This window comes from Monodelphis domestica, chromosome 3 (assembly GCF_027887165.1).
Source record: "Monodelphis domestica isolate mMonDom1 chromosome 3, mMonDom1.pri, whole genome shotgun sequence".
NCBI lineage: Eukaryota > Metazoa > Chordata > Mammalia > Didelphimorphia > Didelphidae > Monodelphis > Monodelphis domestica.
In genome coordinates, this window is record NC_077229.1 from 512,902,970 (window position 1) to 512,924,345 (window position 21,376).

Sequence of the window (21,376 nt, forward strand, 5' to 3'; positions counted from 1 at the left end):
TTAGCCTAGGATCCTATCTGCATTTTAGCACAGCTTTTTAGAATTTCTCTCATGCCACCCTCTGGATAAAATGGAGGTTATAAGCCAAGTAATAGTAATGAGATGGATTTTGGTCATGGCCCAAAGAATAACTTGGAAGGAAGTCTCTAGTGTCGCCCCTGTTGGATCTGTCCTAAGCACTGAGTTGTTCAATATTTTTGATTAATTATTTGGATAAAAGTATAGTTTACATGCTGATCAAACAGGACACAAAGTTGGAAGATATAACCAATGGATTACATGACAGCCTCAACATTTGAAAAGTCCTCAGTAGGCTAGAATGTTGGGCCAAATCTGCTAAGAAGAAATTGAACAGGAGCTAAGTGGCACAATGAGTAGAGTGCTAGTCTGGAGTTGGGAGGACCTGAATTCACAGGTCTCAGACCCTTCCTACATGTGTGACCCTGAGCAAGTCATTTAACCCCCTTTGCATGGTCCTTGCTTCTCTTCTGTCTTAGAATTGAGACTAAGACAGATGATAAAAGTTTTTAAAAATTGGTATTTGTGGCATATCAAACAAAGCAAAGTGGTCTTAGCTTAAATTAACAAAGGACTGGATTATTTATGATGTCGAGGATAAAAGTAGGCACCACCAAATGACTCATCCAAAGGAAGCTTGGACTTCCTTGGAAAAGTTGGGAGGGGAAGTAATGGGTTCCTCTCCACTGGAGATCTTTAAGCATGTCCAGGATGATCGCTGGTCAGGATTTTTGCAGGGGGCACTCCTGGTATATGTACTTTGTAGGTACCCTTCAATTCATTCATTCAGTAAGTCTTTATCAAGTTATGTGCCAGGCACTATACTAAATGCTAAAATGGCTTATTTAGAAGTGAGTTCTCCATCATTAAAGGTATTCAAGTAAAAACTGGATAAATTCCTATTAGTAATATGCTAGAAGGACTTCTACTCAGGTATAGATGGGGACAATTCCATCTCAAAGATTCTTTAATTTTGATTTCTAAATTTTTAAAAATTACAAATTAAATTCTAAATTTTCATTTAGATATAGTTCATTCAAGAGATTATTCCAAGTAATATTTCCTCTTGTTTCTGCACTCTTCTAGTTTATCTTCTCCAAAGTTCCTAACCCCTTTCACTCTCCACTCAATATGATCATTAGCATTCTGTTCTCAACTAAATTATGTGATTGTATTTGTCCACAGGGCAAAGTTTTCAGCACTTTCCCCTAGACAGACCCAAAGTAAAGGATATTCCTTTCGTGCGCAACAGTCTAGCCCCAATACCACCTCACTGTGTTCGGAAATGTAAGTACCATTATTGTTGTTGACTTCCTTTTCTAGCCTCTTAGATACTAGACCCTAGGGTTCATTTTTCAAGGGGATGTTGGATGCCAGTCTTCTAATTTAAAGAAAAAACGAACAAAAAATCCTTGTCATTCCCATTCCCCAATGGGCTAGGCTAGTCAATCAGGCAGTACTTCTCTGACTTTTTTCTTGAGCCATATAGTTGATTGTCTTCATCCCAAATTGGGGGTGGGGAGGAGGGATTCTAAAATACGTGGTCATTACATGGAGATCTGTGGGCATACTTCTCAGGGCTCAAGAATTTGGATAGGAAAAAAAATGTGCATCTTTATTTTCATTAACCTTCAAATGAAATGTAATATTTCCTTCAATCATGACTTTCAAAAATTCTTCCGAGAAGGGGTCTATAGGCTTTACCAGATTATCAAAGGAATCCACAATACCAAAAAAGAAAAAAAAAAGATTTAAGAACCCTTATCCAAAATAATTTCTTTCTCATGGGAAACTACAAGATCTTTTAAAAATATGGTGTGACTTGCTGGAAGGGGAAGAGGAGGGATACTGGGGATAATGATTATGTAAAAAAAAAACACAATAATATATGAGATTAATCTTTAGGGATTGGGTTTGTTTGTTTAATGACTTTTCTTAAGGGGGTTTATTTTGGGATTGTTTTTTTAAATCATAATTTCTTTAAAAATCAACTCCTTATTCTAGTCCCTTTGCTCTGTTGATAAAGGGGCTTGTCTTTCATACTGGAATGATATTTAATCTCCAGCAAAAGAGGAGAAAAATTCATCTGTCAAACATCAGAAAATTTCAGATTAGTCTGATTGGAAGGATATGAGAATTAATAATTACTTGAGCAGAACATGATTATTAAAGGATACAGGCTGACCAGCTGTGTCATGAGTACAAATGTCAAGATTTCAGTACTCTATGTCCACAGAATATTCTTAGAACTATTCAAAGCCATGAAAGCTTTAACTCATTCTCTGACCTCGATAGGGGAATACAAGCTACCATTTTTCCTGGTAATGATGGGACACCATGGAGTCTCCTTCTCCTTTTTGACAAAATAGTGGCCTCCCTTTTCTCCTCAGAAATTAAGACAATTTATAGTAGATGGAACTTCCAACTGCTGCCAGGTCAATTCAATTCCAAAAGCATTTTTTAATACCCCAAACACCTTACCATCAATGGAAGTCCCAAGAATAAGTAGAGGGGAGTGATTTCTTTTTTCTAAAGACTCATACTCAAATAACTAATGCAAAGTAGAAAGTTAGAAGTGGCACTGAAGTCTTGCTTTGGGGGTGAATCTCTTTTATTTAACTATCTCTAGTTGCTTTATCTTAAGGAACTTTTTGTTAATGTCTTCTGGTTTTTTGTTTTTTTTTTACATAATCATTATCCCCAGTATCCCTCCTCTTCCCCTTCCAGCAAGTCACACCATATTTTTAAAAAATGTATTTTAAAAGACAAAAAGAAAGAAAAGAAAGGGGTGGAGCGACCAGCACAAGACATTGAAGAAGCCCCAAATTGTGCGTAATATATAAATCACATGCGGACCTACCACCTCCTCAAAGGGTTGGGTTAGGTGCGTCTTCTCATATCTCTTCATTTGACTCAGGCTCATCTTTCTCATTGTTACATTCACTTTTGAATTTGTGTGCGTATATGTGATTGTGATATTCTTGTAGTTACTGTGAATATTACGTTCTTAGTTTTGTTTCACTTCACTTTGCATCAGTTCACATGGATCTTTCTATGTTTCTCTATGTTCTTCACATATATCATTTCTTTCCTTTCCTTCTCTCTCCCTTACCTTCTCTCTCGGAATTAATACTAAGTATTGGTATTGTCCTAAGTATTGGTTCCAAGATTCTGGAAACAAGATATTGGATATTAAGTACTGGTTCCAAGGCAGAAGAGCAGTAAGGGTTAAGTGACTTGTCCAGGATCACTCAGCTAAGAAGTATCTGAAACCAAATTTGAACCCAGGAATTTCTGCCTCCAGAATTGACTCATTATTCACTGAGACATTTAGCTGCCCCACATGTGTCATTTCTTACCAAACAGTCATATTTCATTTCATTCAGGTGACCCAATTTGTTGAGCCTTTCCCTAACCAATAGGCTTCTGTTTTTTTTTTTTTAATTCTTACTTTCTGTCTTGGAATCAATATTGTGTTCCAATGCAGAAGAGCAGTAAAGTCTAGACAAGTAGGATTAGGTGACTTGCCCAGGGTCACAAAGCTAGGAAGTATCTGAGTCCAGATTTGAATCCAAGACCTCCCCTGTATAGGCCTGGCTCTCTATCCACTGAGCCACTTAGCTGCTCCTGGCCTTTTTCTTTTGTTTCTAATTCTTTGCTATATCAAAAAAGTACTGCTATAAATATATGGGTAGATATGAGTACTTTCTTCTTACCTATTGCTTCCTTGATATAAGTGTAATAATTGCTTCCTTGGCATTAGTATAATAAAAAAATAAGAGTCTCTGAGTCAATGAATATTTTTATTTTTATATTTTTAAATATATTTTTATTTATTTTTAAAGATTCATCATGTTCTTTTTTCCATTCCAAAACTACAATTTCTTCCAGAATAATCCCAACAACAAGCATTTATTAAGCATTTACTTTCCAGGCTCTGTGTTAAATGATGGAAATACAAATACAAGCAAAAAACAAGCAAGCAAACAAAACTAGAATCGGTTCTCTGCGAAGTTTCATTCTCATGGGGGAAGATAACCCATAAAAGCAGCATGAACAGATGGAGGAAGCGGGGAGATGCTGAGCCATGGTTGTGGATGCCTAGTAAGAAACATGCTGCCAACACAGATCAACAAAGGTCCTACAACTTGTCACCTTGGAGATGTGTTTGAGGTCTTGAGAGGTTAAATGTCTTGCAAAGGGTTATAATCAGCTTATTTATTTTTTAACTCATACCTTCTGTCCTGGTCACTCTTAAGACACAAGGGAAGGGCTAGGCAAACAAGGGTCAGGGACTTGCCAAGGGTCACACAGCTAGGAAGTGTCCAAGGCCAAATTTGAACCTGCGTCCTTTCAATTCCAAGCCTGGAGTGAACCATCTAGCTGCCCTCATAATCAGTTTATAACAGGAAAAGGGCTTGAACCCAGGTCTTCCTGATGCCTAGGCTGGATCTCATTTACTATATAGGACTTTCTCTCATTTCAGTCTTTAGGAAAGGTTGGTTAGAACATAAAATCATCTTAGAATAACAATATTAGCTGACACTTATACAACATTTTAATTTTCCTTTATCTGGCTCTGAGAGGCTAATGCCCTATGATTTGAAAAGAGGAAAGAAATGTAAGAGAGAAAGCAGAGGGGGCTAAGTAAAAATCACAATTCTTTAAATAATATTTTAGTTGTTAGTTCTTTAACTGTGAGATCCTTGTCCAGTGACCAATGAGTAGAGGATATGAATCATCAATCCTGACCTTTTGGCAAGCTATAAATGAAACCTACCATAAATAAAAATAGAAACATTCAATGAAAGGATGGCTCACAGATTCCACTTGGAATAGTAAATGACTGGATTTATCCAGAATCCAAAAGCAACAAGAAACATCATTTCACAGGGCACTTGGTCAACTCATAATGTTCATGCTGAATCATTTGCAAAAGATATGAACATAATTAGATTGATTAATAAATGCTTATTTATTGATATTTTTGCTTATTGCCAATATCTATTGCAGAGTGTGAGGAGAGGGAGAAATTCTGTCTGTAAGGGGTTATACAGGGAAGAAGGAAGAAGAAGAAGAAGAAGAAGAAGAAGAAGAAGAAGAAGAAGAAGAAGAAGAAGAAGAAGAAGAAGAAGAAGAAGAAGAAGAAGAAGAAGAAGAAGAAGAAGAAGAAGAAGAAGAAGAAGAAGAAGAAGAAGAAGAAGAAGAAGAAGAAGAAGAAGAAGAAGAGGAGGAGGAGGAGGAGGAAGAAGAAGAAGAAGAAGAAGAAGAAGAAGAAGAAGAAGAAGAAGAAGAAGAAGAAGAAGAAGAAGAAGAAGAAGAAGAAGAAGAAGAAGAAGAAGAAGAAGAAGAAGAAGAAGAAGAAGAAGAAGAAGAGGAGGAGGAGGAGGAAGAGAGAAAGAGAGAAAGAGAGAAAGAGAGAAAGAAAGAAAGAAAGAAAGAAAGAAAGAAAGAAAGAAAGAAAGAAAGAAAGAAAGAAAGAAAGAAAGAAAGAAAGAAAGAAAGAAAGAAAGAAAGAAAGAAAGAAAGAGAAGAGAAATCAGGAAAGAAGAAAAAAGAAGAAAGGGGAAAAGCTAACCTTTATGTACTCCTTTAGGGTTTACAAAATGCTTTATATATTTTTTCTGTCTTCACAACCCTGTTATCATTCCCATTTTACTGATGAGGAAACAGAGTCAGACAGCAAATAAGTGATTTACCATGTGCAACACAGCTAGTACATTATCACTACTTGGTTATTTAAATGCAAAAGTGAGAGTAACGTTGGATGATGGAAAGTATGTTAGAAAACAATTTCAGAGTAAAAATAAAAAATGAGAGAAATCAAAGACTTATAGACTAAACAGAAGATTTAAGCCTATGTATCATGAATATTTCAAGAAGAGATTCAGAAGGTTTGATATATGGCAAACACTGACATTGGAGTCATATCTAAAGTCATTTTGTGACATTTAAGTAAGTTGTTGACACCTAAAACATGTGCGACGGTGATAAAAAGAAACAAAAAAAAATAGAAGAACATACATTACTACAGACTATCACTTTCTTTTAAGAATTATAGAAATCATTTGCCACAAAAAGAAGACCAGGGGCAGCTGGGTGGTTCAGTAGATTGAGAGCCAGACTTGGAGACGGGAGGTCCTAGGTTCAAATCTGGCCTCAACCACTTCCTATCTGTGTGACCCTGGGCAAGTCACTTGACCCCCATTGCCTAGCCCTTACCACTCTTCTGCCTTGGAACCAATACCCAGTATCAATTCTAAGATGGAAAGTAAGGGTTAAAAAAAAAAGACCAAAGAAATCTAGAAACTGCATTAATAACTTTATCTCCTTGAAGCAGCTAAGTGGTTTAGTAAGTAGTGGTTTAGAGTGCCAGGCCTAGAGACAGGATGTCTTAGATTTAAATTTGGTCTTACATACTTCCTACCTGTGTGACTGGGCAGGATCCAAATTACACAGACATCTGTTGGATCTCGCTCTCTCTCTCTCTCCCTCTCTGTCTCTGTCTCTGTCTCTCTCTGTCTCTCTGTCTCTCTCTGTCTCTGTCTCTCTCTCTCTCTCTCTCTCTCTCTCTCTCTCTCTCACTCTGTCTCTGTCTCTCTCTCTCTCTTTCTCTCACCCCCCCCCAATTCTGTAAATCTCCCCTCTCTTCCTCCCCCCCCCCCCCCCAAATCGTAATGACTAATAACATCTTGGCTTGCCTTTGTGATCATTTCATGCTTCAAAAGGTGAAAGAAGCAACAAGGGGAAATCCTATTCTGGATCTAATTCTCACTAACATTAAGGAACTGGTTATTGGGATGAAAATAATGGGAACCTTGGGAGAAAGTGACATCTCTAACCTAAAACTTATGATAGAGGAGAAGGGAAGATTGGACAAAGTCTGACATGTACTCTGGATCCTGGGAAAGTAGATTTCAAAGGGTTCAAAGGCAAAAGCCAAGTAACATCCTGAAGATAACAATACTACAGGGCAAATCAGCCCAGGTAGAAAGGGAAATACCAAGAATGAAACTCTGGAGACAGAAATGAAAACAATTCAAGGAACACAATAAGGAATAAAAACGGAATTTTTCTGGAGAAATTCATATGGATATGCAGAGGACATACTAATTAATTTTTTGAAAATTTTATTTAGTCAATTTAGAACATTATTCCTTGCTTACAAGAATGATATTCTTTCCCTCCCTCCCCTCCCACCATCCCTTCCAGCAACCCTTGCCCAATTCCACTGGGTTTTACATGATTCCTCTATCAGAACCTATTTCCATGTTGTTGGTGTTTGCATTAGGATGTTCATTTAGAGTCTACATCCCCAGCCATATCCCCTTGACCCATGTAATCAAGCAGTTGTTTTTCTTCTGTGTTTCTACTCCCACAGTTTTTCCTCTGATTGTGGATAGCGTTCTTTCTCGTAGATCCCTCCAAGTTGTTCAGCATCACTGCCACAGTGTATCGGTCTCTGTGTACAATGTTCTCCTGGTTCAGCTCCTCTCACTCTGCATCACTTCCTGGAGGTTGTTCCAGTCTCCATGGAATTCCTCCACTTTATTATTCCTTTGAGCACAATAGTATTCCATCACCAACATATACCACAGTTTGTTCAGCCATTCTCCAATTGAAGGGCATCCCCTCATTTTCCAATTTTTGGCCACCACAAAGAGTGCAGCTATGAATATTCTTGTACAAGTCTTTTTCCTTATTATCTCTTTGGGGTACAAACCCAGCAGTGCTATGGCTGGGTCAAAGGGTAGATATTCTTTTGTCGCCCTTTGGGCAGAGTTCCAAATTGCCCTCCAGAATGGTTGGATCAGTTCACAACTCCACCAGCAATGCATTAATGTCCCAACTTTGCCATATCCCCTCCAGCATTCATTACTTTCCTTTGCTGTCATGTTATCCAATAGTGCTCTCATTCTCAGAGACTGGAGAAAAAGAGGAAAGGAAGAGAAGATATCAAGGAGTTTGGAGATGAAGAGGGAGCACATTTTCAATGGAATGGCCTCAGTTTTCTCAGTAGAATAAGAGTCAAGGTCCTTGGCTGAGAGATGGATGGTCAAAGGGGAAATGTGGGATGCTTGAGGAGGGAAGAGATATGGAATAGCTTCTGTGAGAAATTAAATAAGGAGTCAATTAGGGAAATATGAAAGGGCTTAGCTCAGTTCCTAGCACATAGTAGATGCTTGATAAATGCTTGTTGACCAACTGCTATGAGGGCCGAAATGAAGTGGGATAACATGAATTTGCACTGTTCCCTGTCAACAGAATCATAAGACTTTCTCCAGCTGTCTTTAACAGCTCATGTGTAGGAGTAGAGAGAACAGATGGTGCAAGTAATCCAGAGCTGAGGTTTGGCAAGAGATAAATGGCAGAAGGACAAGGGGGATAAGGTTTGGAGAGCAGAATGGAGGCCAGTGTAGAACGTAAGTTGCTCACAGTGGCTAGAGATTAACGAGAAAGGCCAGTGAAGTCAAAAAGGAGGAACAGAAAAGGCTTCAAGAAAACAGGCATTTGAGGTGCCTGTGATGCTTTCTCTTTGTTTCAATTCAATTTTGGGACAAAGTAAGACACTCACAAGGCACCGAATATTTAACTCAAGGAGGTTTTCTTTGCCCTAACAGCGCACGAATATGTAGCAAGGCTCTAGTGGCTTCTCTGGATGTGGTTCATCATCTCCATATGAAAATGAATATGGTCATCAGAGCAGGTGGAGGACATGGTGACTGAGAGGCCCTGACTGCTCCAGTCTAAGGCTTGTTATGCCTGTAGGTCAGGATTAGACAGGTATCTGGGACAGCGCTTCCTCCTTATAGGGATAGCCAATCCCGAAGGAGGAAGGTCCTAAGTGTCCTAGGGTTGTGAGTAGGGGAAGAGAAGCTGTATTAGGGATCTGCTACATCTTAGTCCTATCCTACAAGGGATAACAAAAGAATAGAGAGATAGGAGGAAAGAGCCTTGATAAATCTGTGAGGATGCATCCTAAAACATTTTCTGTTTCCCTTTTCAGAATTTCATACATCTTATACATTTGTGTTACAGCCCTTCTCATTCTCTAGGAAAATTTCCGTGTCATTTTGTCCCTTAAAAGAGCAAATGTTCATTGTCCTTCTGAAGTGTGGCTGCCATAAAATTTCTGATCCTAAGGCCCTATGGTCTTGGACCACCCCAATATCTGACTATATCTATACAAATATGTCTTCTTTCTGAGGCACTCTCTCTTGCATACCAATCCCCATATTTTACCCAGGTTGGGTCCCCAGGGGGACCATGACTATAGGTTCAAGAAACTCTGTAGTTCTGCACACCTAAAACTATATTGCTCATGAGTCTCCACTGGAGTCAGAAAGACCTAAGTTCACATCCGGCCTCAAACACAAGCTGTGTGGCCCCAGGCAATTTACTTAATCCTATTTGCCTCAGTTTCCTCATCTGTTAAATGAGCTGAAGAAGGAAATGGCAAACCACTCCAAAATCTGTGCCAAGAAAACTCCAAATGTGGGCATGAGGAGTTGGACACAACTGAAAAGACTCAACAATAACAAATGGCCACAAATCATCTCCCTACAAAAATGTGACAAAACTCCTAAACAGTCCACAGCATCAAGGGGGAAGAGTAGGTAAACACATTTAGGGAATATATGAACCAAATCAACTCACATCTCCAGCATAGCAGGACCCTAATGGCTTTTCTCTTCTTGTGGTATCTATCTTTATGTCGTTTATGCCACTATCCTCTATACACACTCACACACACACACACAGAGCATTACTGTTGGCATGTTATTCTTTTGAGTTCATTATGTCTGCTCTGCTCTGCTTCTCAGCTGGAATCTACAGCTAAATTCTCTGGATCTGCTCTGGGTACATCACTGGGTGATCTGCCCACTGTAAGACACCATTGCCAACGGGGTCATGAAGGAAAAAGAACTTCCTTCACCTGCTGCATTCTGGAATAGGTATCAAAGAAAAGGTAGAGTGATTCCTTCTCAAGGACAGAGTTCTTACTCCACAGCAGCTGGCTCCCTTCTCAACTGCCAGGGATGGCAGTTTTCTTTTGCTTTTTAGAAGCCATCAATTTAGATCCATCAATTAGGGAATGGCTAAACAAAGTGTGGCATATGATTGTGATGGAATACTACTGTGCCATAAGAAAAACAACAAGCTGATTAATTTTTTTAAACTTGGAAGGAACTACATGAGATAATCAAGAGAACATTATATACAGCTACAGATTTAATATTTAAAGAATAACTTGTTAATATTCACTTTCAGAGAATGAACTGAGAAATGGAAACACAAAGGACATATGCTATATATTTTGCCTGATGATACTTTCTATGGTGGGGGGAGGAGACGGAGGAACTAAATGAAATTTTAAAAAGTCAATAGGGAGCAGAGTTCTGCTTCCAGAAGCCAAGATGGCAGAGTAAGGAATGTTTGGAGCTCACCCAAACCCACCTTCAAACAACTATGAAAAAAGCCTCAAAACAAATTCTGGAGCAACAGAACCAACAAAAAACAAGAGAAAACAATGTTTCAGTCCAGAAAAATATAGAGGGACAGCAGGAAGGATCCATCTTTTGGGGGAAGAGGAGAAATCAGCAGCTCAAGGAACAGCCCAGCACACTCAGACCCAGAAGAACCAGAAGCAAGAGGAGCAGTTAGCAGTCCCAATACCTGTGGAGCTGGAAGGTGGGGATCAGAATTTAGCTCAATCCAGTGCACACAGAACCCTGGGGAACTCAGAGACAGTACTCCCTCCACTCCAAGGACAGAGCTGAATTTCAACATGGAGGCCAAGTCACAGAAAGAAAAAGAAAAAGAAAGTTTGAAGACTGGAAAAATGAGCAAAGGACAAAAGAAAAACCTAGCCTTAGAAAGTTGCTTTAGTGGCAGGGAAGATTCAAAATACATACAAACTCAGAAGGAGACAGCACAAACTGTAAAGTGGGGAGAGCTAATCAGCCAGTGGCTGGGTGCCCTGAAATTTTATCCACTTGAGTGAGGAAGCCCTAAGGAGGAAGGAAGTAAAAGTATTGCCTTATGTTTATTTCACCTTATCCAAAGTCCAAAAGGAAAAAAAAAAACATTTATAGGGAGCAAAAAAACCCCTGTCAAAGTCTGAACGGTATGAACCAATGTATTATGGGACTACAGGTTTAGAGCTGGAAGGCACCTGAGAGGTATGCAAATCCATCTCTGTCATTTTACAGGTGAGGTAACTTGAGAGCTTTAAGTGACTTGCCCAGGGTCACACAACTAGTGTGTGTGTGTGTGTGTTTGTGTAAAGCAATTCTGTCTAACTTCAAACCTAGCATTCTATCCACTATGCCACAGAGCCATCCAAAAATCTCAGTGACTCTATTACCTGCCCTTTATATCCTGTTATTTCATCTAGTAGGTTTTATTGTTGTTGTTGTTCTTTTTGTCATTTTTCAGTTGTGTCCAACTCTTAATGACCCCATTTGAGGTTATCCTGGCAAAGATTCTAGAGTAGTTTGCCATTTCCTTCTCCAGCTCCTTTTTATGGATGAGGAAACTGAGGCAAACAGGGTTAAGTGATTTTCCCAAGGTCACACAACTAGTGTCTGGAACCAAATTTGAACCCAGATCTCAATCCAATGTGACACCTAGCTACCCTCTCAAGTAGCAGGGAGGTCTCAAATGACCAGTGATCCCCAGTCAGTTCCCTACAACTCTATGCATTTTGAAAAAGCATTGCAGGCTGGTTAATAGTCTCTAAAGGCAACAATCCCACCCTGTGCCTCTCAATGACATAGTGACCCTATCCATTTAAATGAAAAGGACTATAAGAGCCTCTTAATAACAAATGCCTCACATTAAATTATATTTTAAGATATGCAAAGTACTTTCCTCACAACAAATCCACAGAGTTTCTAGAGTGAGTACTGTGACCCATATTTTACAGATGGGGTAACTGAGGTTAGAGATTTTAAGTAACTTGTCCAAGGTTACAGGACTATGGTCTCTTCTAGAAATCTATTCAGCCCTCTTTCCACTACACCATGTTGCCTGTCTGTATCTATGGCCTAAAGAAGATTGGAGGATAAACTTGATAATCCCATAAAATGACCATGACCACAGTATATGCACTGGGGAAGATTATATGATTAGGATAAGTAGGGCTGCATCTAAATACAGAGACACTGCATTTTTTTCTTTTCCAAATAAGAATTATGAATTAAGACTTTCTCCGACAAGTATATCATTTCATCAGACCAACATGTAATTAATATGACTCATGGATAGCCCTGAGAACTATCTCCTCTAAGGAATTCTGACTATAGGCTCACATGGATCCAGATTTTTGGGAAGGATGGAGCAGGGATGGGACTGACCCCAAAGAATGGGTCTTTTATGAAAAACTTACTGTTTCAGAAACCACTTCCCCCTGAAAAGCTGACATACACCTCAGGGCCTGAGAAACTCTCAGTATACATAGTATCTGCTAAACAAGAAACCAGGAGCACTGGTTTGTTGGCCTGTGTTTGAGGAAGACAGAACTAGAGAACTCATGGAGATGCCATCTGAAGAGCACTGGTTTTGACATCCCATCTGAAGAGCACTGGTTTGATGGCCTGTGTTTGAGAAAGACAGAACTAGAGAACTAATGGAGATGCCCTCTGAAGAGCACTGGTTTGTTGACCTGTATTTGAGGAAGACAGAACTAGAGAACTCATTGACATCCCATCTGAAGAACACTGGTTTGATGGCCTGTGTTTGAGGAAGACAGAACAAGAGAACTCATTGACATACCATCTGAAGAACACTGGCTTGTTGACTTGTGTTTGAGGAAGACAGAACTAGAGAACTCATTGACATCCCATCTGAAGATCACTGGTTTGATGGCCTGTGTTTGAAGAAGACAGAACTAGAGAACTCATTGACATCCCATCTGAAGATCACTGGTTTGATGGCCTGTGTTTGAGGAAGACAGAACTAGAGAACTCATTGACGTCCCATCTGAAGAGCACTGGTTTGATGGCCTGTGTTTGAGGAAGACAGAACTAGAGAACTCATTGACATCCTATCTGAAGAGCACTGGTTTGATGGCCTGTGTTTGAGGAAGACAGAAGTAGAGAACTCATGGAGATCCCATCTGAAAAGCACTGGTTTGTTGGCCTGTGCTTGAGGAAGACAGAACTAGAGAACTCATTGACATCCCATCTGAAGAGCACTGGTTTGATGACCTGTGTTTGAGGAAGACAGAACTAGAGAACTCATGGAGATCCCATCTGAAGAGCACTGGTTTGTTGACCTGTGTTTGAGGAAGACAGAACTAGAGAACTCATGGAGATGCCATCTGAAGAGCACTGGTTTGTTGACCTGTGTTTGAGGAAGACAGAAGTAGAGAACTCATGGAGATCCCATCTGAAAAGCACTGGCTGGTTGGCCTGTGCTTGAGGAAGACAGAACTAGAGAACTCATTGACATCCCATCTGAAGAGCACTGGTTTGATGACCTGTGTTTGAGGAAGACAGAACTAGAGAACTCATGGAGATCCCATCTGAAGAGCACTGGCTTGTTGACTTGTGTTTGAGGAAGACAGAACTAGAGAACTCATGGAGATCCCATCTGAAGAGCACTGGCTTGTTGACTTGTGTTTGAGGAAGACAGAACTAGAGAACTCATGGAGATCCCGTCTGAAAAGCACTGGTTTGTTGGCCTGTGTTTGAGGAAGACAGAACTAAAGAACTCATGGCGATCCCATCTGAAGAACACTGGTTTGTTGACTTGGGTTCAAAGAAGACAGAAGGTAGAAGACTCTTGAGATCCCATCTGAGGCTTCCTTTTGCTTTCTGAAAAAGTCACCATTGTCCCAGAGTGGCAAAAAGTGTACTCCTCCCCTCCGTCCTTAGTGGAAGTCCAACGAAGAAGCAACTCTATGTAAACCATACTAAAATAGAAGGCTGCCCATAAATGAGCAAGTGGTGCCATTTCCAGAGATTTCTAAACAAACTAGAGTACATTCTCCTGGCACAGAAGAATGTACATTTTTAACTCTCAGTAGCCAACCATCTTCCACACAACCCCAAGTCACTGGGAAAAATTAAGGTGCTATGTGATCCCAGAAAAGTGCATGGCCCTGAAGAAGAAACCCAAGTCCAGCTCCAAGAAAGTCACAACTTTCTCTCAAAGATCCATGCCCTGCAATTTCAGCAAATTAATTTGGGGGCTCATATAATCAGGAAAGCACCATTGTATAGCAGGTTAGCTTTGAAGCCAGGAAGATCTGAATTCAAAACCTGCTTCTCACCCATCCTTGCAGTGTGTCAATTCTCTTAAGCCCACAGGGCTCTTAACACCTCTCTTAGAGTAAGGTACTGACCTGCACTGGAAGGTGGACGTTTTTTGTTTTTTTGTTTTTTCATTTAGGGCTTCTCTCTACCAAAGAATCCTTAAGTCCAATCCCTATCCCTTCCCCTTGAATACCTACCCCTATCCCTTTAATTCACTACCTGGACCATGATGCAGCAGGTAGAGGATGGCCTTGGGATTCAAGTCCTACATCTGATACTTTGGATGTATAACCATAAATATAAATTAGCATCTCCTGCTCTAGGCTGTCTAAGATAGCAAATGAATTACTCATGTGCAACAAGATAGGGAAGGAGTCTCATGATCCCTATACTGATGGAGCTACAATCAAAAAACTTCCATTTGCCTGTCCTCCCTGACTATGGTGAAATAAAACACAGGAAAGTACTGTGGTATCAAAGGGACGTCGAGACTGAACATACCTTTAAACTAAAATAGTCAAATGTGTTGTCTGTTGGAGGGAAGGAGGGAGACAGAGGGAGGCTCCAGATTTAAACTCTAGTTAAGAATGGCAACAGGCCAATAGATTTTTTTTAACCCTTACCTTTTGTGTCAGTATAAACTCTAAGACAGAAGAATGGCAAGGGCCAGGCAATCAGGATTAAGTGATTTCCCAGAGTTACACAACTAGGGAATATCTGAGGTTAGATTCAAACCCAGGTGGCCAATAGAATTAAAAACCTTCATCAAACTCAAAATCATTTTTTAAAATTGAACTCTCTGGAGCTGTTTCAGAGAAAAGAGGATGGAGCTCTAGGTTCAGATTTAGGTAAACATGACCTGGAGGAGAGTTCTGGAGTTTTGTTTTCTTATTTCATATTTTTTCAGAGGCAGAGTAGCCACAAGGATAGAGTGCTAGACTTGTAGTTTTGGAAACTGGGGTCAAATTCCAGTTCAGATACTAGTTATGTGACTATAGGCAAGTCACTTTCACTCTCTGAGCCTCAATTTTCTCATCTATAAAATAGATATAATGAAACCTGTCATACTCACCTCGAGTTTGCTTTGGAATGCTGTGAATTGGTTTTTTTTGTTTGTTTGTTTGTTTGTTTGTTTTTAAGGATCAAAAGGAATTATGTATGTAGACAACACGTACTATATAAATGCCCATTATTATTTACAAGTTTTTTCTCTCCACCCCCACTTTCCCCCCAAAATGAGCAAAATGAAATTTGAACCCTTTCAGGGTTCGCGGCATACTTTAAACCACAAAGCAAATTGTGGATGCATTTTTGGAGTCATCTACTGACTTGGTCTACACTCATGTAATTCTTACCACACCCAAGAGAGAATTCTGCAGGGAGTACACAATCAGCCTAATCATATTTTAGTAATCCTTGGCTGGGTTCTGTATTATTTTGTTTTTGACATTTATAACTTTTATTAATTACATTCTGAAGACTTTATTTGTCCACTTTAAAAATGTGCTTCCCCCCCTTTTTTTTTCTTCTTCAGTCAAGATGCTATCCAACCACACTCTGCAAGATTCAAAACCATCTCTATATTGTATTCCAAAAGGACAGAATGTAAGCTCTTTAACATATACCAGAGGGCAAAAACAATTTTTGTTTTGTCTTTGTACCACTAGCTGCACCACACAACACCTAACACATAGAAGACTCCATAAATATTTGGGTAAAATTGAATTCTCTCACTATTTGCTTTTAAAAGTCAAAGGATTTTTCCAAGTCACCCATTTCTTTTCTTTCTTGCTAGTTCTGTCTGGAGAACCTTTAAGGACAAGCCGGGTGCTTCCTGCCATCCCAAGCCAGAAAGGACCCACCATCCCAAGAGAAGAGAGTGAAGACCCTTCCAGAACACCGTCTGATGAGAAATAGCCATGGGCCACTGGTTGAAGGGAAAACCAGAATAGATAAAGCCTAAATATTTTAATGATGACTTTATCATAGTTCATAAGAAAGATGCATTTGTAAGTTGTGTATTAATGAGCCATTGCAGTTTTCTTGTAACTTCACATTCTCAACTCTAAAAATAATACAGTTTAGCAAAGAAGTATTTGGAATTTCATAGCATATGAACATATTTTGTACATTGTAAGTTTATAAGTTTCTGTGATTTCCACATACAAGAAATAGTGTAAATATATATTCTCAACAGCTTGCAAAATTGGGTTTGCTCTCTAGCAAGCTTTTTGATTTTATTAAGTTATTTCTCAAGTAATAAAAAAAAGGCAATATGCTTTGCTGACTTTCATATTATAAAGACGCTCCAGGCTGGATTGGAAAACATTTCATCTTGAAGAATTTTTGCCTTAATTAAAAGTAATGACTACTCACAGTGATAGAATGGTTTTTGACTAAATATCTTTATATACATGATCATTTCATTCTTAATCTTATGAGACACAACCGACAAACATAATTATCCCCATTTTATAGAAGTGAAAACTGAGGTTTAGAAAAGTGGAATGACTTTCCTAAGATCCTGGAGGTGGTAAGGGATGGTAGAGCCAGAGTCACAGTAGGGTCTCCTACCTCCAGATCCCAGCCTCTATCTGGTTCTTTGAAAGTAACTCCTTTTCATCAGAATAGCTTACATCTTTTCTATGTACTTTCTTCTGAAAAACACCTCCCAGGCTTGTCAGTTCCTGGCTAATGGTAAGTTAATCGCTGTTGAGTTTCCTCAACAACCTTTGTGTCTTTATTTTGCTATCACAATACTTCCACCTATTGTCATTTTCAGAAAGGAACGCTTTTTCCAGGACTGAGTAGAAAGCATGAGTTGGAAAAGTTGATATCCTGCTCAAACATGTGAGAATGAGCATTTCCCACACATTCCTCAGCTAGTGGATATCTTGCCCAATTCCCTCTCTCCTTTCAAAATAAGAGACCCAGCTGCTCAAGACATCAACAAATCTGGGGCCAACGCTGGCTGCAGATCTCCTCCCCACCAACTCATTTTCCCTGTGGTCATTTGTTCTTGTTATTTATTACTGTTGTTTGGGACGCTGCCATAGGAGAGAGCCAGAAAGATGATGTTAATTAACGCTGGAAGGAATTCAGAGCATAAAAGCAGAAGGAAAAGCACCAGTGAGAGGACGTACGATGGTCCTGCTTCACTGCAGGAGAATTAGAAGAAATAGCGATGAGCCACATTCCAATTCTAAAGTCCAATTCTGGTGCATGGAGCTGGCCTCAGGCTCTCCAAGGCCACCACTGTGGAGGGCAAGTTCTGGCCAATCCTCTGAAGTGGGGCCAGGCCAAGGAACAGTCTGTATCTGCCATCTGAGGACATCAGAAGCTGGGCACTGGGTGCTGAATTTTTTTAAAACCTCAGGAACTCAGGAAGATTACCTATTATGGCAAAAAAGGAACAGGATCTGTACTAACGGAGAAAGAGTCCCATCAACAAAATTGAAATATGAAGGCTGGAGGTTAAACACTGACCTTCTTGACAGCAGGAGCTGGAGAGCCTTTGGGATAAATGAGTTGGTTTCTATAGTTCTCTGCAGTCCGTCCATAGTAACTAGCCCTTATGATTCTCCATCATATTATCGGAGATTTGGAACTAAAAGGATCAATCAGTACAGAAGCTTAGCCAAGGTCACATAAGTAATACATGGCAGTAGTAGGAATCAAACCTGGATCCTCTGATGCCAAGTCTAGAACTCTTGCCACTGTACTAGGCTTTCAAAAAATAGGAAATAATCACTAAATAAAATGCCAGCCACTGACTTTCCACAATACTGTCCCATTCCTCAGGCAACACAATACTGCTCTCTACCCATTAGGTTTGAATGAATTGCTACATTTAACAAAACCAACCAACCAACCATATGGACAACAATTTGGCCTTCCAAATGCCTGTTGGCAAATGAAAATAATCCTTCAGAGAGGCTTAATTTAAAGTGGGATTTTTTTTTTGAAGGTCCACTTCTAGTACTTTAATAATGGCTCCAATATAACTAGTTTCCTTTGCAATTCTATATAGTTTAATTTATACGTTTCAAAAGGAAGGGGCCTATAGGCTTTGCCAGGCTGCCAAAAAAAGGCTGCCATCTTGAATCAAAGAACAAAGACAGGGAGAGGAAGAATAAACTTGCCTTGAGTGTCAATTTGTTGTCTTTATTATTCTGTTAATGAAGAAATTCTCCTTCTGTTGGCTTGTTGTTTTCTTCAGAAGACTCAATTTTGGTTCATTTTGGTGCCATTTAGTCTTTCAGCTTGTGGGGTTCATAGGATTGCTTCTTTCTGTCCCTAATTTAGTAATTGGCCATCTATGTGTAACACTTTCTGGGCTATTCTTCCGATTCACACTTGCACTATGTAATTGGGTCCCTAAGAGGGTAGCTGCTCTCTCAGATTCTAGGGATAACCCTGTAGGCCTTTACTCTTCCTACCATTGACCAAATAAGACAAGGAGTTGTTGTTATGAAAAAAAATAGAATAGATAAACTTATTGGTTAAAGTGATCTAAAAAAAAAGAAATAAGAAAACCCATTTACTAGTATCAAAAATGAAAAAGGCAAAATCAAAACCAATGAACAAGAAATTAAAGCAATTATTGGAAGTTACTTTGTTCAACTCTATGTCAGTAAATCTGACAATCTAAGAGATATAAATGACACAAAAATATAAACTGCCCATGTTAACAAAAGAGGAAAAGGAGCACTTCTTCACACACACACAAAAAAGGAAATTGAACAAACTATCAAAGAATTCTGTAAGAAAAAGGCTACAGGCGAAATGGATTCACAAGTGAATTCTTACCAAACATTCAAAGAACAACTAATTCCATACTATTATAAACTATTTGGAAAAATAGGGAAAGAGGGAATCCTTCCAATTCTTTTGAGGCCACAAATATGGTACAGATACCTAAACTAGAAAGACCTAAAACATACTATATCTCCCGAGTTCCCTTTGGTATACTTCCTATTAAGAGTCAGCCAGTAGAAATACTTTACCCTTAATAAAGGCATTTACTAAGATGCTATAGTAGGCACGGAAGATAAAAACCATTCTGTTTATAAATTTGGGGTACATTCCTCCACAGACACATAAGTGACTATGGGAAGAGTAGGTTCAAACTAAGAGAAGGTGGTAATGAGGCAAACATCTAGGATATGTGTATGACAAAGGCAACTCACAGTTCTTTGTACTTCAGGGCTTAAAACTGTTTTGTTTATAGAATCCTCATGATGGTTTTCTAGGGTCTATTCCTCTACCCAGTCCAATCTCTAATTGCCAGGTTCATTGAAGCTTTTGTGGTCTATCTCAGCAATTGACTCTTTCTGGAATACATATCTGTTTCCCAGTAAATTCAGTATCCATCAATTCCCTTTCAAAGCAACATAGTAAGGGAGGAGGAGAGAGAAGTTCCTTCCTTCCTTTCCCATTTTGGAGAGGCTCTTCTACAGATCCTCTTAAATTTGAACTACTGAAATCCATCCAAGACTTAGCTATTACAGCCACTAGATTTGTGACCAAATTATTTTCCCAGCTAATCCTGCTATTTCCCAACTTGATGTAATCAGAGAGACATTCTCATCTCACAAAATGATGAGAGCCTACATACCTCTTTTACAATTGGTTTGACACCTCATTAATATTTTCTGAGTCTCTTCTAACCTTTCTATCACTCCATCAGCTGAGATGGGGTAAGAATCCTTTCCCTTTCATATGGCATATGAGGGTGGAATAAGTAATCCCCTCTCTGCCCAGCCAATGAATATTAAGGCAATTAACATAGAAGACAGGGCTTTTAAAATAATTTAAGTTAAATATAATGACTCACATTAAATTAAATTCAACAAAGATTTGTAGAACATCTACTATGTTGAACACCTACTACAGATGATAACTCTGAAAGCCATCAGAGATACAGTGACAGAAATAGAACAAGAAGCTTTCATTCTTTAGGTTTTCATTGGATTTTACAATCTACAAAGTGTTTTCCTTGCAATAACCCAGAGACCCCTGAGTATTATTAGCCCCATTATTTTACAGATGAGGAAACAGCTCTAGAGAAGTTAAATGACTTAGTCAAGACCACTCAGCTATTAGGCATGGAGAGATAAAATTCAAACCCATTTTCTCCTCCCATTGCAGATCCAGTGTTCTTTAGCCAGGGGTACATTGGTTGTGTGATAGATGATTTTCATGTCTTGGAAACAAGCCCAGACTCAACGCTTCCCCTTCCCATCCTGCTTTTTAAGAGTCACATCCTGCTCCCTGATGGGAAAGGAGTTTGGTTCTGTTGAGAATGCTTCTCCTGAAGGGAAATGCTCCTTCTACTCTATTTAACCATGATAGAGTATTTTCCTCAGAGATAAACACGGGCCCTATGCCATAATAACAGTATCCTACATTTCTATAAGACTTTTACATACTATGGTAGCAATCATAAAGGTTCTCATTTTACAGATAAGGAAACTGAGTCTAAGAAAGTCAAAATAACCTGTCTAAGCAGAGGCTAATAAATGGCTGAGCCAAGACTTGTGGCTAGCCAAGCCTAGCAAATAGATTTCTCTCTGATGTTGAAAAAAGCTGCTTCTGAAGAACTAACCGATTTTTCTCCTTTCCCAGAGCCATGAATTACCTGAGGGTGAACATACCACTCCCCACCTCCTTTTTTGTTGTCACGTCAATCTGACTTGGAAACCCCATTTGGGGTTTTCTTGCCTTTTCCTTCTCCATCTCATTTTTAAATTTGTTTATTATTTATTTTAAACCCTTACCTTCCATCTTAGAATCACTACTATATATTGATTCCAAGGCAGAAGAGTGGTAAGGGCTAGGCAGGCAATGGGGGTGAAGTGACTTGCCCAGGGTCATACAGCTAGAAAGTATCTGAGCTCAAATTTGAACCCAGGACATCCTGTCTCTAGGTGTGGCTCTCAATCCTTTGAGTCTCTTAGCTGCCCTCTCCATCTCATTTTTTTAAACCCTTACCTCTATCTAAAAAATCAAAATTGAGTGTTGATTCCAAGACAGAGAAACAGTAAGGATACATAATAAGATTTAAGGGTCACACAGCTAGGAAGTGTCTGCAAGCA

At 39.3% G+C, this 21,376-nt stretch overlaps 1 protein-coding gene across 3 annotated transcripts in view; it reads left to right on the forward strand.

The window, feature by feature from the left end:
* The window catches only part of ANKRD55 (ankyrin repeat domain 55), a 152,897-nt gene extending 136,241 nt beyond the window's left edge, over positions 1 to 16,656 (forward strand). For all 3 annotated transcript variants that reach the window (XM_056824893.1, XM_056824894.1, XM_056824895.1), the window contains exons 10-11: positions 1,204 to 1,305; positions 16,075 to 16,656. In XM_056824893.1, the coding sequence (XP_056680871.1) occupies positions 1,204 to 1,305; positions 16,075 to 16,196 (224 nt within the window). In that variant the 3' untranslated portion in view covers positions 16,197 to 16,656. The remainder of the gene's footprint in view (positions 1 to 1,203; positions 1,306 to 16,074) is intronic.
* Positions 16,657 to 21,376: the final 4,720 nt, after the last annotated feature.